Consider the following 18504-nt stretch of genomic DNA (forward strand, 5'->3'; position numbering starts at 1 on the left):
CCACTGCTGCTGAAATTATAAGCTAAACAAAAGTCTTTTTAGGACAACACAGTGTGTGCAGTGTGCATTTTATCTAAGAACAAATATGGAAAAAAATACCCTTTCAGTGCAGGACTTAATAATATTTTTTTCTGTCAAAGTCCCACTTTAACATAAGATATACTATCTCCAAAAGTTGAATCTGTTCATCTGGACGTAGCGTTTTGTGGGAGAAACGTTTCGTCACTCATCCAAGTGACTTCGTCAGTCTCAGCTGACTGCAGGTTTCCCCAAACCTTATAAACAGTACATTTGCATAATGACTGAAACCAGCCCACTGAAGGAACAATGGGCTGTGAGGTCCTATAACATCTCCAAGTTTCTGGCTTTGATCCTCAACCCGCTGGTGGGCAGCTCTGAACACCACATCCAGAACACCCTGGATTTTGTTGAGAAGGTGAGAGATGTCATTATGGAGGCAGATGAAACCATGGTCTCGTACGACGTTACATCTCTCTTCACTTGCATCCCAGTCACGGAAGCGTTGGAGGTAGTCCGTAAGAGATTACAGGATGACACCAACCTCAGCAGCAGGACAACTCTCAGCATCGACCAAGTGTGTTTGCTTTTGGAACTGTGTCTTCACTCCACCTACTTCACATACAAGGGTCAGTTCTACAGGCAGAAACATGGGTGTGCCATGGGCTCCCCAGTTTCACCCATCGTGGCCAATTTGTACATGGAAGAAGTGGAAAAGAGGGCGTTGCTATCCTACCCTGGAACACCACCAAGCCATTGGTTCAGATATGTGGATGACACCTGGGTGAAAATCAAATCTCAGGACGTACTACATTTCACGGATCACATTAACTCGGTGGACCGACACATCAAATTCACCAGGGAGGATATGAAAAGTGGCAGGTTAGCCTTCTTAGACTGTGAGATTTCCATCAGTAATGGGGGACATCTAAAAGCTGACGTGTACCGTAAACCTACGCATACGGATCAGTATCTAAGGTTTGACTCTCATCATCCACTGGAGCACAAACTGGGTGTCATCAGGACGCTACAACACAGAGCGAACACCATCCCCACTGACACAGCGGCCAGGGAGGCAGAAGAACAGCACATCAAGAGGCCCTGAGTAAATGTGGTTATCCCAGCTGGACTTTTGTCAAAGCTGGGAAGGAACCTAAAGAAAGCTCCAGCCGATCCAGGAGAGAAGGACAACCGCTGCCCAGGCGAAAACCTGTAGTGATCCCATATGTGTCAGGAGTATCGGAACAGTTGAGACGCATTTTTTCTAAACACCGGGTCTCTGTGGCTTTTAAACCCCAAAATACGCTGCGCCAAAAAGGACTCTGCAGTTTATTTACACCTACAGGCCAGTGGACACTCTTTCAACGATGAGGATGTACACATCCTGGACAGGGAAGAACGCTGGTTTGAGCGCGGAGTCAAGGAGGCCATTTACGTGAAAAGGGAAAGACCATCTCTGAATCGAGGAGGGGGCCTAAGGGTACATCTTTCGCCATCTTACAATGCTGTGATTGCAACCATTCCCCAACTCTCTGTGAATGGTACTCATGGCCATTGATCAGTGTTCTTTGATCAGTGGGTTGTGGTCAGTGGTTGTTGATCAATGGTCATGGGAATTTGCATAATTATGATTAAGGAACTGACCTCACAGCCCATTGTTCCCTCAGTGGGCTGGTTTCAGTCATTATGCAAATGTACTGTTTATAAGGTTTGGGGAAACCTGCAGTCAGCTGAGACTGAAGAAGTCACTTGGATGAGTGACGAAACGTTTCTCCCACAAAACGCTACGTCCAGATGAACAGATTCAACTTTTGGAGATTTACTTTCCTGGATGATTGAGAATGCATCAAGACATAAGATATACTACTTAACAAAGCAAAGTGTGTGTTGTTTTTTTTCTTTTTTTGACATAATCTGGTGAGGTTGTAACCAGTAATTTATGTTTTAAATGGTAGCAACCATTTTCATATACTAGACTTTGGAGGTGCCAGATCTCAGCTGAAGTGAACATCAGAGTGATTTCAGGATTGATGTGTTTGACATTTGACAACGTTTGACAACTCAAACTGATAGAGACTCAATGCTGTAGTGCATTTGTAGATTTATTCTGGCAGCATATGGAGGCTCAAAGCCGTATAGACACTTTGTGCTGGTGTTTAGTTCGTAAATCTGTAAATATACAAAAAGGTGGACTAGCACATCAAGCTAACAAACAATGCGCTAAAAACTAGTTAGCTGCGCTAGCTAACAACTATGAGTTCTCCATTATCCCCAAACCACATGAGTCATGAAGACTATAACATATTCAGATGGGCTCTACATGGAAAACAGATAAATGTCTGTCATTTTTTTCTGCGTCGCTTTTCATTTCTCTCTCTCTGTTTAGCCATCTGTAGCTCTTATACACACACCCATGACATGAATAGGCATGCAACTGATTCAGAAAGTGAGCAAGCATTCTTCTTCTTAAGGTAAAAGCTTAAGGAAAACTAGTCCTTCCACCATAACAGTAAGATGAAAAACATTGAGCTAGTGTGCACAGTTATACATAGAAATACATTTAATCTGGCAGTGTTTTTTAAGAGAGAGAAACTTTACTTTAACTCATAAATGCTTCACGCAGTCATAAGGGCTGTGGACTACTGCCCTAGATCAGAATCACTGTGCCTCAACCTGATCACAAAATTCCCCAGCAGCCTGTGCAGTCTGCTACCATGACTCAGCTAGCTGAAGCGTGTTTGTAAGTGGGGGGGCGGGGGTTGGAAACTGTGTGGCAGCGGTAAGGGAGGGGTTTGATGTTTACTGTAAAAATGCATTAGTGAGCAGCACCGCAAAGCTATAAGCACAATGAGGCCTGTGGCGTGATGCTAAAAAGACTAGCTTACACTGATGGAGCACTGGGGTATAAATAGCAGCGTTGCATCAGATGACTTTCTATAGCCATCGGCCTTTCTTTTGTGCTCTTATACTTCGGATCAGTGAAGCAGAGAGATGCATCAGCTTGGTTGATATATGAAAGAGGCTAATGTTAATATACAAAACACTTCACTTGTGGTGTTGCTGTAATTGCATCACACCATCTCTTAGTCAAGCACTCTTCAGATGTGAAAAATGCTACTCTAGCAGCTGTGCAACTTCCACAAATCTCTCAATCTTCTTGATCGGTTTATTTTATTTTATTTTTTTTATCCTAGCCTAATCAACCTTTCTCACAACCTGTCTCATTCCACACAACCAGAAAATCCTCCTTTTAAATTTATTGTGTCTCTTTAGTTAGAGTCATATAGCTGTCACACTGTATCTGCTATGTTGGACCATGCAGTGGGACTGAGTTTGACTGGAAACCCTAGCATAACAGATAAGATATGTATCAGTTGCTCCACAGTCTTACAAAAGTCAAAGACTAATGGATTTCCTGACTGATGCCTCAAAGGCACAAGGAAATAATATACACGGGTGGGTATTCTATTAACTCCATTAGCATATACTAGCTAAATAAAGATGATTAAAACTTTCAGGCAAATTAAACAGAAAGATTGCAATCATCATAAGATTTTCTAGATCAAAATTATTGCACATGATGTTTCCCATTCTCCATGGTGCATATAATGAAACTAGCACATGGATGGATGAGAAATGGGGGATTAGTGTAATGTCTCCAGTGCAAACAAAGCTGAACTTGGGATTTGACTCTGGCTTCCTGTTGAAAGCAGGATAAAACAAAGCAAGCCACAAACGAAGGTCATGTGGTTTACAGTGCTGCATGTGATATGACTGAGTGTCAAGACTACAGTGAATTGTACCTTTTCCTAAACTTTTAAATATGTGACACACTTTCTTGCGAAGGCAACGCATGTTTAATAAAATGATCGATTTTCTCCAACAACATGTTGCTGCATGACTGTGTTCCTACTCTTCGAGCAGCTGTAGAGCAGTTTTGTCAATACAGAGCGGCTGCAGGGAAAATATCATGTGACAGGGGCCGAAAATTATTAGAAATAAGGGCGGCAGTATAGCAACACAAAACCTGCACAAAGATCAACATACATCTGTCCAGCTAATCCCTGCTGAACCTGAGTGTATTACATCTTACAGTGCAGCAGGACTACAAAGACCTGTAGTATATAAGGATCATCATAACGATGTTAGAAAGATACAAATCCTACTGAAACTGATTTGTTGTTTTTTGCTAAAGAATGTGTTTTTAATAAGTATGGAATGAAATGGGAAACCCTGCACCATCATGGAAGGATTATTATATAATACTGTATGACTGCTGTTTGGGTTTAACTGCCTCATTTTTATATGTAAATGAGGAACTAGTCATCTTTATTCTAATGACAGCCTGAAGCAAGTTAACTGAGAAGATTCTCTGTTTACAGTTAATGCAAATGGATCAACATCAGTGGTTAGGTTATCCACCTCCAGTCCTGGCCCTGGGGATTTATGATGAACTCAACTACCTCTAGGGTTAGTTTTCTATAAAGCTATAAAGACTCTAAATATAATGTTTGATATATTATTGGCAAGCACTAGACCTCCCAGAAAGGAGAAGGAACACATAAAATTACAGCATGTTTATGACAACTTTATTCACTTTACCACCATTTGGATTGCAATAAAGTTAAGGCAAAGTTAAGTTATATTAGATCAAATACGAAAAAGTATTGAATGCGAATAAAGTGGAAAACATCTAACAGTAATCTGTGTCCATATCTTATGCTGTAGGTTATTTAGAATGTGCACTACGTCTTCTAGCCCCTCTGCAAAAAACAAAAATTTCCTCACTCGATCAGAACAGCTACTTCAACGAGGAAGTGTATAACTAATTTTTATGCACTTCTGTGTGTTCACTGGAACCAGGGGAACAAATGTTATCTTTGTCTTTGACTAGAGACGATTCATTAAAATGGTTCTGGAATGTTGCAATGAAGCTTTTGAAATGATCCCATTTCTATTTACAATTGACTGGCTCAACTATTCAATAATTACTCTTCTTGTTTTGTTTGACTCTCGGTTTTGCAGTCTGGTTAATGATGACAAATATAATACACAAATTTTAAAAAAAAGAAAAAAGAGAGAGAGGGGAAAAAAAACATTTAAAAAAATAAATATGATGACTCCAAAACTCCCTCCCTCTTACTGGGCTCCAACCACTCTGCTGAGGATGATTAAACCACAAACTTGTTGAAAACGATGACTGTAAATGTCAGGTTCATTTAAATTTGATGGGTTCAAGTCCACCCCTTTGCCTCTTTCCATCTCACCCCTTTGTACTGGGAGCAGACAAAAACAGTCCCACCATTCTGGGTGTGCTGTAAAGCTTTTCAAGGTATGCAGCGTGGATTAAATTAGAATGACAAGGACGCTGAGGGCCCCGTCCTTCATCATCTCGTCCTTGCTCCCTCTCTCTCATTTTTCCTTTTTCCCTTGCCTCTGCACTGGTCAATTACTGCAGCCAAAGAGGCTCTTAAGGATCCACCGCTGAGCCGAGAACGTTCATCAACTGCATCGCCAATTACTAGGACGCAGCACAGCACAACATATTCACAAACTATTACTTTACCGTTCACATAGAAGGTCACATTAAGAGAGATGATTCATCTCCAGAAATATTACAGTGTCTACAGACTCTTCCTGCAGTGATGGGAAAGTGTAGTGAAGACAACCACTTTTGTCCTTATTAGATTATTGATTAGAAGTAACAAAGATTAAAGGGGAAAAAAATGGTGGTTCATGTAAATGAAAATGAAAGAGTTCAATTTAAAGCTAAGCAGGTTGGTAGTTTGTAAGTAATGAGAATTTACGCCCGCATAGGCATTCAGTTTAATAACTGTTAATAGGTTAGTGCAACACAATTACTCTTCTTTCAGCTGATCGCTATCCTCGACTACAGGCGAGTACTAAAGTGGAATACCTTCTTTCTTTTGGAAAAGCATGTGAGATTGTTAGTAAAAACAGTGACACCGTTGCACTTTACAAAATAAAGAGGGAACAGATAGACAGAGACACAGACGCAAACAGGTATTTGTATGACGTATATTGACTTAATACACCTCATTTGCACAGTACCAACAAGGAACTCTGGTCGTGATGTGTAAACAAACTGGCTCTTACTTCCTCTGCAAGCAGCCAAACCAAAAACAAACCAGTTTAACTAAGCCACCAAGAACAACAAGTAAACAATATGTTATTTAGGGAAATGGAAGATTTTGATTTGTTAACAAGCTGTGGTTCTTGCCTTGGACTCTGTGAATAACTGTTGAGTGGTCTACTGCTTTTTTACATGAATTCTTTCGTTTATCTTTATTAAAAGACAAAAACAAAAACAAGTACTATGAATACACTGGTTTTCATATGCAGTAAGCATTAGCATGAGCAGTTAAGTAACTTGGCACGTAGTAAAAGTTACCGATTACTTCCAAATCCAGGTACACGTAGTAAAAAAATTATCTTTGTAGCACAATTAATTAAGTATGGTGATGGCACTGGGTCGTGCATCATTTACAGAAGTTTAATTCCAAGTCCAGCCGAAAAGCACTTTTAATCAGCAGACTTTTCAAAGCAACATTCTTATAAAATTATGTGCTCTTTCAGAAAGCTGTTAGCTTAAACCCATTTCCATTAACATTACTTAGCTGCAGTCACATGAAAAAGAAAGTACTCCATAAAGGACTACAGAGTCATGTGAAAAATCAAGTACACCCTTACTGCTTCCATAGGAATTAAGAGGATACGCAGCAAGCAGCCAGGTGCTGCTAATCAAGCCCACTTGATTAACTCATCATTAATAAGTGTGACCACTTCAATGAAAGCAGAGGTTTTGGCAGTTTGCTGGTATGGGGCATTCAGAGAAGTGTTAACACAGTGCCACAGTCTTCCCTGGAAATTTACCTGAAGACTGTGCACTGCTCAGAAAACTTGCAAAAGGTCTGTGGAATCTGAGCTACATACCAGATTATACAGACTTAGAATCTGTAGAACATTGAGAAAAAGACTGAATGGTTTGTAAAGTTGCACCTGAACAAACCACAAATCGTTTGGAATAATGTCCTTTGGACAGATGAGACTAAAGACACCAGTGTTTGGCCATGACGCACAGCGCCATGTTTGGTGAAAAGCAAACAAAAGATATCAGACCTCAAGACCTCATACTGACTGTCAAGCACGGTGGTGGAGGGGTGATGAATTGGCATTTTTTTTTGCAGCCACAGGCACCCTGCAGCCATTAGGCTTACCATGAACTCTTCTGTTTACCAAAGCAATCTAGAGTCAAATGCCTGACATCTAAACCTTGGCCAAAACTGAGTAACGCAACAGGACAATGCTCCTCATTTACTAATATGGGTGTGGAAACATTCTTACCCTTAGCAAAAAAAATACGTGCATACAAAAAAAAAAATTAGTGTCAGATTTATGAAGCATGCACGCCAACCTATTTTCCTTCTTATCACTGTCTGTGATAAGAAGGAAGGCAGAAAAGGCACAGCTTTCCACAGTTAACAGTCATCACTCTCATGGAAAAAAGTGAGCCTCAAGCTTAAATAACAGACTTTGAAATGACTTTTTCTCCTAAGACACTCAATGTGGCTTAAGTAGGGAAAAAAAGTTGGGGCATCAAACAAGAAAAAAAAGAAAATCAGCAGTCACTTAGTCAAAAAAATTAGACTAACTGATGACATCCAGCAATGGTAGAGGTCATTGTTGATAAAATGATATAGGAGAATAATGTCATATATTTATAAATCAAAAGGTTAAAGCCTGTTTTTTTAAATGGTGGATTGCAAGTATTTTGTGTCTTATGGTGTTTTTGAACATTATAAATAATGACCAAAAGGCAGCAATCATAATATTATTAGTAGCAGTAATAGTAGTAACAGTAGTAAAAGTAGTAGTAATAGTATTCAGCCTGAATTTGTTCTAATTTACCTACTACTAGTACTAACAAATAAACTCAATAAGTAAATTTTGGTAAATCCAGAATTTTTGTGTGAAACTTTTGTAGGTTATGCACAGATTTGGTGTTGCAATCAATGGCCCACTCAAGTCCAGGCCTCATCCTGAAATAAATGTTGTGGCAGAACATCAGGAGAGCTGTGCATAATTGAATGCCTACAAACCTCCAAGAAATGAAGCAATGCTGTGAGCCAAAATTCCTCCACAAGCAAGTGAGAAACTGATCAAGTCATGCAGAAATCAATTACTTCAAGTTATTGCTCCTAAAGGTGGCCGTACAAGATACTGATTCATGACGTGTACTTAGTTCTTTATGACCGTGTATAACCATCTTATGAATATTTAAACAGATGTATGAAGTTGAACTTGTGAAAAAGAGCAACTTGGAGGTTGAAATTTTCAAATAGCACGTCAGAGTGTAAGTTAGCTAACTAACAAGCTACCTACAGGTAAGATTTTCTAATAATGTGTTTATATATCAGTCTACATTTAATCATAGATTATTATATATTATCTCTGGCTCTCTTTCACAGCGTGCCTTTTGTCATGTCTCCATTCCTTCACCTCCAGCTGGTAAGCAGATGAGTGCATCTCCCTGACACTGGTTCTGCAAGAGATCTTCCCATTAAAAGAGTTTTTCCTTCCCACTGTTGCCAAAGTGCTTGCTGATAGAGGGTCATCTGATTGTTGGGGTTTCTGTGTTTTCTCTGTATTATTGTAGGGTCTTTATTTGACACTATAAAGCTTGGGGTGACTTTTGTTGTGATTTTAAAATAAAACCGAATTGAATTGAAAAGCTGCAGTTTCATGTAACAAAACTGTTATTGTGTTTTTCTAGGAAACCTTCCATTGTTTTCTTCTATGTAATGAACAAACAACCTTAGCAACTACCTGAGGATATAAAGTGTTTGACAAAGGAACCTTTGGGACTTTTAGTAGGGAGTGACTGAATTACTTACTAAGGACGTAGAGAGAAAGGGTGATTCCTGCCAGGCAGAAGCCCTCAAAGAAACGCAAGGTGCTGAACATGGGGACGTTCCTAGAAAAGGCCACAGTAAAACCAAACACCAACATGAACAGTACTGATATGATCAGCACTGGGTGGCGGCCAAACCTACAGAATAAAGTAAGAGCAAAAATGACACTTGTAATAAGCATAAAACACCTTTAAGGTTTCCATGATCTTTCAATTAAGGATGGTGCGAAAGTCTTACCAGTCAGCTAATATTCCAAACACCAGGTATCCAAAGATGGATCCGACCAACAGAGAAAACTTTGCAATATGGACTTTCCATGCTGAGTCACAAATCAGACTCCACTGTAGAGACAAATAAACAAGTATTAGTTTCAAGAAAATGATGCCCGGTAGATAATGTGGAGGACGAAAATCAATATTATCTTTTGAGTATGCTGCATTTTTATCTCTTGATTAACATTCACCTCTAAGTTTGTCTAATTTATTGACAAATATCATCACTCATAACGCTTTGATATGTAAAAAGGATATACCCTGCAACAGAAGAGCTTCTTGGTATTTAGTCTATAACAACACTGACACAATATCAATATCTTTTTTCTGTTATTTCATTCACACAAGACACCCATACTCCAAAACAGAGCATCTTGCCAAACGTGATATTTCGCTATAGTTCACTTATGATTACTTATTTAAGCACAAATTCTTCAACTGCATTCTGCCTGGTTCAAAAAGCAGTGCAATATATATATGATGAATTACACATTAGGCGTTTTCGTTCATTAGTTGGAGAACCTTACTGAAGCCGATAATCAAGGTTAACTCCACATAAGCAAACACTTTCTTATTACATCATTTATTTTTGTTTCTATGAAAGCTCTCAAGATGGTGACCTATAATACAGTAAGTCTACTTTTACTTTGTGACTGAATCCCTGCTAAAAAAAAAAAGTGATTCCTAGAATACGACAACGATGTGGTGTAGACTTGTCTCTGCATGTAGGTACACCCTGTTTTTTTCTCTCCAGCAACAGTGCTAGGTTGTGACAAGCAGACTCAACACACGCATCTTAGATTTGAGCTTACAGCTTTGGCTACCACTGGCATTGTAATGATTATGTATCTGAGGAAGGGGTAAAAGTTGACTTTCCCACTGAAGTCTAAATCGGGTCTTAGGCATGCTTTCTTGTAAATTCTTTTAAGCAGTCTTCAGGAATAGTCCCCCAGGCTGCTTGAAGTGCGTTCAAATAGATGTAGGCTGCTTTTTGTTTCATTTTCTGTGACCATAATTTACCACCACTTCAATAATGTTGAAATTCTGGGGAGGCCAATCCATGAGTGGTAGTGTTACATTGTATGTTTTTCTGTACAAGTTTTGACAAGATGCAGCCACTGAGACCATTTATGATAAAGCATTAGTGAAGAGTATACGGCCCAACTGAAGGATTAGATGCGTCTCTCAGGTCCTGTGTCAGGTCTTAGCAGTTTTTTTATTTTTTATATTTCTGAAGGAAGAATCATCTGCAGTAGCAGTAGGATCATAACCTATCGTAAACTCTACCATAGTGACGTGCTCAAAATGGAATGCCCCAGGAATTACACAGAGTCACCAAGCAGTCACATGACTCATACATGCCATGGTTTCAGTATCGATGTCAGACACAGAAAGACACAGAGCAGAAAACAAGTTTCTTTTGCGCAACCACAAGACAGCAATGGCTATAAAACACAGAAACTGGAAGCTGGAGAGACTACCAAAATAAAACTCACATTTCAATCCACTGTAAAACACGTTATGACGACATGTATCAGCACAGCTGGAAGACTGGTGACTGAGCAGAACTGACATATGTAGGCAAACACAGACAGACGACCAGTGTTATAAAACACGAACATCAGCATTCCCCAAGTCACCAGTCACAGAAAAAGCAGCAATGTCTTATGAGTGTTAATGGCAGTTAAACTGTCTGTGGCCCATTTTGATTGCTCGGCATTATTAATGTGCTTTATTTCAAAGCCTTCATTAACTTTAATGGTAATTAAAGTTTTGGAAAAGAGAATCCTACAAACTACAAAAAGCGGGGTTACATACTTTGCTCTATGTTTTTAAATACCACGTTGTTTTATGCAACCTTTATAAAAGTGATCAACCCAGTCTAGAATATGAATGTTAGTTAAAAAAAAAAAAAAATTTAATGGGATCTACAAAAAGAATATAACTTACTAGTCATGAAATGGATATTTTTACTTTAACCATTGCCTTTATTATGACAAAGTCAGCCTAAAAATGAATCAGGGATCATTCTAAAGGCTGCTGATAGAGCAACACTCAACATGAGGAAGTAACCACTGCAGACAGAGTTACACAACAACCACTTGGATCATTTCAATATAACACATTATCTTTATTTATAGAGCATTTTTCTAAAGATTCACTGCAAGTAGTTCACACAATTTATAGGAGCATATAAAAACATTCATAATGTATCTGTAGATTTAATGTAAAAAAAAAAAAACACGGATGTAATTTGCATGATGGCTTCTGTCATTTATCAGTTGTATTACATGCTTGTTCCCAGGGAGAGTCAGCTAACACCTCTCTTTGAATTGTTGGAGCGTATTATCTGCCTTCCTTTCATAAAGTATGTATCACTGTATCCTGTGTTCATAAAGGACCTTTCTACAGTAGAAGGCTTGACCAGCTGTTATAAAGGTTACCATACAGATACTTCTAGATCATCTAACTCTGTTTCGAACTTGGACTAAAACCTGGTTCTTTATCTGTGCAACAGCCATTACTGGGCGTACAGTTTTTAGAAAAGACAGGGAGACATGGAATGACAAATATTTAAGCTATAACAGAAAAATAGCATCTCTAAAATTTAGATTCATCATCACCTTGAGTCAGAGCCATGCTTTTTGTCAGGTTTGATTTGTCGCTTGTTTCCTTGCTATTGTCTTGCTCATTTTGTGAGTAATGAATAGAAGTCAGTGACAGAGACTGCTTAGGTACACATGAATCACTTAGCTGAGATAAGATGCAAACCATGAAAGGGCTAAGACCAAATCAGTCAAAATCTCAAGGAAATCTGTTGATCTCTTTCAAAAGAACGGCCACCAGTGATCAGTCTAGACCATCGAGTCCACTGAGATGAAGATGCTCAACCACAGCTGCACATTTTTGCACTCGCTGAACTACACAGTGGTGGGTGGGGGTTTCAAAGGAGAGGGAGTGGGCCACAAGGGAGGGAGGGGGGGAGAGAGATGAAGGCGAGCACAGGGGGAAGGAGGCATGATTGTACAACGTAACCACAGAACATACAAAGATATGGAGGGAGATGCAAAAAAATAAAGCAGGGAACACATTTATGCAAAAGATAACTGGATAGAAAGAGACAGAGAGAGAGAGACAGAGAAGAGGGAAAGAAATGCTCAAAAGCAGTTGTGAGGAGACAGCAGAAAACACAGGGAGAGACTGCTGCATAGTTACTGCCTAGCAACAGACCATCACTGAGGTTATCTGACTCTGTCTGCTTCCAAGTGCAAGTTTTACCACCGCTGCAGGGTTGAAACCCTATATTGTGGTGGTAGCTGGGTGAGCATATAACAAACTATTGTATAAGGACGGTGAGTTCTTGGAAAAACATAGGCCTATAGTATGCATCCCTAAACACACTGAAAATTTGAGGTAAAAGAAGTCAAAAAAGGGAACATTACACATGTGATGCTGGATGTGCAGCCTTAGGGACTGAGCCTGATGTCAAATTATCAGTGTGACCGTGTTTCAGATGCAGGCTATGCTAAACACTACATAAGATACCGTACCATGTTTGACAAGTTGGCTGATGGCAGTGTTATTTTACTGTGATCAACAGTGACAGCTTGTGAAACAACAAACCTTTTCCTGTCCATGTATTATTCATGCCCTCCTGTTGTTGATAGTTAGCACAACTACACATATCTGTCAACAGTCAGACTTCATATGTATTGAAAAGCCATTATTCCTATTACCCAAATTCCATCACACCATCCTTAGAAAAAACAAACTTAAACCATAGCAAAGGGTCACAGCTTTCACCCCTCCCTGTTCCAAAACAGCACTTATCAGAAAAGAGCGGCACAGCACACATTCTTGTCACACAAACAGCGCCTCAGCAGAGTTTTATCATCTGGTCACACAAGCATCTTTCCTCCCAGCTGACACTGTGAGAGGCTGTCATTGTGTGCTGACTGGGTATCTGCGGTGGGGTCGTCGCCTTTCGACAGCTGAGGCTATTTCAAAGTGTCCCGCACTGATCCAGAGTCTGTGGAAGGAGCCAACCAGCTGGGTAAACAGCATGAAGGGACACAGAGCAGAGGGGCCTGCATGGGTGTTCAGCTACGGTATCATCTTTCAGATCTATGGGTGTGCAGCCTCGAGCTAGAGATACCGTGTCTGGGTGTACCCACCAAGGCTTTTAAAACATATCGTCCTTATCACATTCATAAAAACCTAACCTGCACTATGAGGAGAACAACATGAAGATGGCACAGTTGTGTGAGCACAGTACAGGCACAGGCATGTGCAGCTAAACAGTTGTTTGATTGGTTAATCAATCCGTCTGCCCCTCACAGTTATTCCAATGTTCTCAATTATATTTCTCAATTATTAAATAAAGCGCGGGGCTCCAATTAACTAACTGATTAACTGGCTAACCATTCCAGCTCAGCAATTAGCAGTTCTTTATTTAATCATTTAGGTCATTTATTATTTAAAAATGCCATTTTTTGTTGATCTGTGCGAGGAATACACAACTGGTTTGCAATGCAATGCAGTGCAAATTAGAGACACATCGGGAGATACTTCATCTTTTTTTTGTTTTATTTTTTTGACAACGAAAAAGTAATTCTTTTTTAAAGTGTCATGGTAGTCCAATTCCCAAGAGGAGAATCCAACATGTAAATATTACATCATCATCAGCCCTTTACTGCCAGGTGCATCGGATTATCATACAACAACCAAATTGATAAAGCATGAGTTAGAGAGGTTAATCTGTCATTTGAAGAGGTTCTCAGGCCACTATTTCAGGCAGTATGTGCAGCTGCTGCCCATCTCAAAGCAAGATGAGTAGGGTAGGTTGCACAGAGACTGTGTCTGAGTAATGGTATATTCTGATTTCAAAGGCTCAGTTCAATTAAGAAGGACCCTGAGGAGAGCTTTGACTCAATTAGGATGGGTCTCCACATTAACCACTTTGGATCCTTCACCGCTGCCTTCTTTCTGTGTCACCCTGAGAAAGCACTGTGTGAGCAGTGGCACCTCATCACGTGTCAAATTCTGAAAAACGGCACAGAGTTAGAATATCTACAAGTATTTAAGTGCTGACCTCGTGCAGAGCAGTGTGGGGTTAGATTGTCTTCAGACAGTGTGTAAGAGACACTAAGGCATTTCGTCAGCATTGGCACTCTGCTCTGCTTTTTAGGGATAGTGTGTCATGGATAGCTGAGACCCAGGCATTTGCAGTTTTTCTGTGGCAATCCAAACACGGGGATAAAAGCCAAGTCATCACTTCCCATTCGAGTGCCACATCCTATAGTTGGTGTTCTATGGTGGGGAAGCAAAAAAGGAGGCCTGGAAGACTGAGGGACAGTGTCAAAATAGAAAAAGAAAATGACAATACAAGAGATATTTTTGCTTCAATTTCGGATTTTGACAGCGTGCCATTCGATTCAGCTTCTCCTCACTGTGACCTTGTCCGAATGTGGACAGCCAGGAGTTAGAGAAGACTTGCATTGCCAGACACTTTTAGCAACTGTCCAGGCCCTGGTACTGAATTGCAGAGGTGGTAGTGCCAACATGACATTCTCAGTATGTGTTCAAAGGCAACACAAATCTTAGCATGTACAAAGTTACAACGGCAGCGTGAGCAGAGAGCAATGATTGTTTTCGAATCATCAGCCTTCATATGGGAAACCCGTTTTCTGCTTTAGCCACAGGGAAACTGAAAAGTTCTGATTATTCGTAATTTGCATCCACCCAGTTGAATTCTTTCACGTATGACTTTATATTCAGCAGCACTTATGAGAATCCCCTAGTGCGTGAGAACAGTTTATCACCCTGGCCTTTTATGCAGCCCCGGCCCTCAAATTACCCTGTGGACAGCAAATGAAATCAAGATTTCAACTGCCCCAGCTCCCACAGCTAAATTAAAATGCCACAGCTGCATTTTATTTGCTTTATTTTAATAAGGGACATTATCAGTGATAAGCAGACACCACAATGGAGGCGAGCAGTGTGCAACACAGTGAAGCTTCCAAGCCCATGCTTTTCAAAAACCCTTGAAAAGGTACAACAGCTGCCGGCTAGAATGTGACTTCCTGTGCTCTCCAACTGTGTGTGTGTGTGGTAGCGAGAGTGGATATTAAAGGTTTTAAACAAACTGATTATAAAACATTTAGATTATTTCTAAGATTTAATTGCACCTTGTTCTAAGGATTAATACGTATTATTTTTGCATATTTCCAATAATATCAGGTCTGATCTTCTTTTTCTTTTTTCTTGTACAAAAATGAAAATGTTTGTATCCTCATATGCACATGCAGCATCTGCAGCTGGAGACAAGCTGACTGGCAAAAGGAGATATAAAAGTGTTCCTCCTGTAGCTCACAGTCCAACTACAAAGACTGCAGGCACAGATATTGGAATGCAGAGGCCTCACTCCTGTGTCACAGACAACCTGAAAGTGTCCAATTTGAGAGCCATAAGATTATCTTACTGCTGTTTGGTTAGGACAGCGATGGGCCGGGTGATGTTTGATCAGGGATGGGGTTGCATTATTCCAGAGAGTACAGTAATGACCTTTGCTCCAAATCAAATGCTCCCTGTCTATTATATCCATTACGACAACCGGCAAATTCCACTAGCCCTGGCAGTTTGCCCCATGTGCCAATGGTGGCTTGTTTCTGTGACAGGTCACCTATTGTGTCAGATGGTGCGATGACTCACTGTCAGCACCATGCATGCCCTCACCTGAATCCTACTACCTTTAGGTCCAACGTGAGCCAATTCGTGGCTGTGTAAATCCGCACTGGAGATGACGGTGCTAGACGCCCCAAAGTGGAGAGAAGACTGCAACAATGGAGGCATAACCACAACCACTACCGAGGTGCTTTCAGAACACAATCAGACGGAATTTTAACGTGGCCGTTTAAGGCGAACTGTTTTGTTTTTTCACTGTAACTGCAGTGTTAATAAGCGCATCTTACTAATGTAATATCGACCCTATTATTAGGATGCATAACAAATTATACAAAGGACCCCCCCCCCCACCCTATCCTCAAGATGGATAGCTTACCTTAGTAACCACATTTTCCTTAAGTCCTGTGTGCAGCTCGAATGTCCACTCACTGCAGTTACACAACGTGTTGTTGTTGCTTGTGGAAGTTCCATTGACATAATTTGGATCCGGTCGCTCACTGATGTTTTTTGGGCTGCCTGACACCGAGGAATGAGTACTATGGTTAGTCAGAATTGCCAAAGGCTGGATACATGTGCTGTTTGGCTGGGCGAGGAGGAAATTATCAGAGAACTGACTGAATCCAATAAATAACGCCGGAATCCATGTCAGCACAATCAGCTGTTTCTGGTACTTCCCAAATCCACCTAGAAATGGCAGGACAGAGTTGTCGATGCGTGTCAGCAGATCCGGCGACGTGGTTTCGGGTGACACGAAGCCGTTCTCAGGTTGATGGTCCCCCGTTTCGAGCTGCACCACGGCCATCGCGGTTTCCCCTACAAATGCCTCCGTTGTCTAGCGAAGCCGGGGTTGCAGTGCTACCCCCTGTCGACTCCACAATGCGTCAATACCTCCAGTTCCGGCGGTGAAAGCCGTGCGCAGTCAATCACTGGAATGGAAATAAGACGCACCTCCTTATTATCAGGAAGCACTTCCCTCCGTCTGACACCAAAACCCGTGCGGGACTGACTGCAGACACGCGTCCTGAAACAAAAGGCGGATTGCGATGAATTGCGAAACGACGACATAAACTATCCCACGCTCTTTTCTGTCGGCTGATTCTGTTTGTGTAGGTGAGCTGTAGCAGCAGCGCCAAAGAATTGCTTCCTGGGGAAGCCACAGGTAACGCACCTGCCCATGGAGGATGTGGCTAATCACTTTACCCTAGCGTGGCCAGTTGTAACCAATGGTAACTGCCACTTTCTCTTGCAAGGGCAAGTCAGACAATGAACAGTAATGTAATCACATAGGTTAAAATAGGCCCTGCATAAAGAAAAAAAAGGAATTAGTACAAATTTTGTCTGAGTGATGCTGAATATTTTTGATAAATGGTCACATTGCTGTCTCGGTGTTCTTTGTAGCCTATCTATATATTTATATAATTTAAGGATTGAGTATAATAAAGTAGTCTAAGTGTAAACTATAGACAAAAGCCACATATTCTCAGATTTTAAAACATCAACAACAGGTAAGATTATGTTCTGTCATGGGAAGGGGGAGGGACTGTAGTATTGTCCCCGCCCATATTTCCAGCAGTGCCAGCAATTTGAGCAAACAGTAATACACGCAATAAAAAGGCGTAATGCTTCAGCTCTGTACAAAAATGACCAATTAGTGGGCTGATTTTTAACTGATTTTTAACTCCAGGTTTTAATGTGCTTTCAAACTGAAAGTAAACGGAGTTCAGTTTCTCCTATTTAACCGTAGCCTGACTCTAATAGAGACGGGAAAATCAATAATTTACCTTGTTTAAGACTGAACTGTAGCCCATAATAAAGTTTATTTAGAAGCTGGGGACGACGACCACAAACTGCTGTCTTATTGTAATTAAAAACTCATAGGTTTTCTTCTAAACACGGGCAGCCCCAGATTTCCTGTGTGGTATGTTTATAACTAAGACATAACTTGGTCTGTTCAAGTTTGCTTAAAAAATGCTCATATGGTACAGAAGATTTTGATTTTTTTTTCCTTCTTGAAGTAGTGAAAGTAATTATGGATTTTTCACCACCAGATGTGAGGTTATTAAATTGTATAAAGGATTTTTTAGCGCCTTATATCAACCTAACATCACCCCAGAACCCCACATGGATGAATACTTTGCTTTTAAGATGTTTAATCAAAACGTGGACTACAGCTTAGAAACGTTTTTGCAGTAATCACTAGTAAGCATCACCACATTAAATATCAAACATTTTACTCAGTGAAATCTTGAATAAATCACACTTTTTACCTTTAAGACATGTTTATAACTCACTATGATAGTTATAATCAGGGCCCACAGTCACAACATTAAAGACTACATTTACTTGGTCACTTAGTTCCCCCCCCCCCCGGTTAAAAACTTAACTTTTTTCCCCCGCTTAATTATAGGGGAGGTTAGATTCATACCTTCATAACCTATATTTATCTGACCATGTGATGGCAGAGTCCTTATCCGCACCACATGTGCATTTGGCAATGCCTCACCCTCCTGGCTGTTATGTGCTAGTGCATGTGTATTTTTATTCATTTATTTTTGTCTTTCTTTTTTATCTTTTTAAAACTTTTTTAATAGTATTTT

The 18504-nt window shown here is 40.4% G+C and overlaps 1 protein-coding gene across 1 annotated transcript in view; it reads right to left on the reverse strand.

Moving 5' to 3' along the window:
• The window catches only part of LOC100707236 (solute carrier family 22 member 23), a 39557-nt gene extending 22389 nt beyond the window's left edge, over positions 1-17168 (reverse strand). Inside the window, exons 1-3 of the mRNA XM_003437891.5 lie at positions 16284-17168; positions 9189-9292; positions 8934-9088 (exon numbers count right to left, since the gene is read on the reverse strand). Coding sequence (XP_003437939.1) covers positions 8934-9088; positions 9189-9292; positions 16284-16709 — 685 coding nt within the window. The 5' untranslated portion in view covers positions 16710-17168. The remainder of the gene's footprint in view (positions 1-8933; positions 9089-9188; positions 9293-16283) is intronic.
• Between the last annotated feature and the right edge of the window lie 1336 nt (positions 17169-18504).

The sequence above is a fragment of the Oreochromis niloticus genome, linkage group LG18 (assembly GCF_001858045.2).
Source record: "Oreochromis niloticus isolate F11D_XX linkage group LG18, O_niloticus_UMD_NMBU, whole genome shotgun sequence".
Classification (NCBI taxonomy): Eukaryota; Metazoa; Chordata; class Actinopteri; order Cichliformes; family Cichlidae; genus Oreochromis; species Oreochromis niloticus.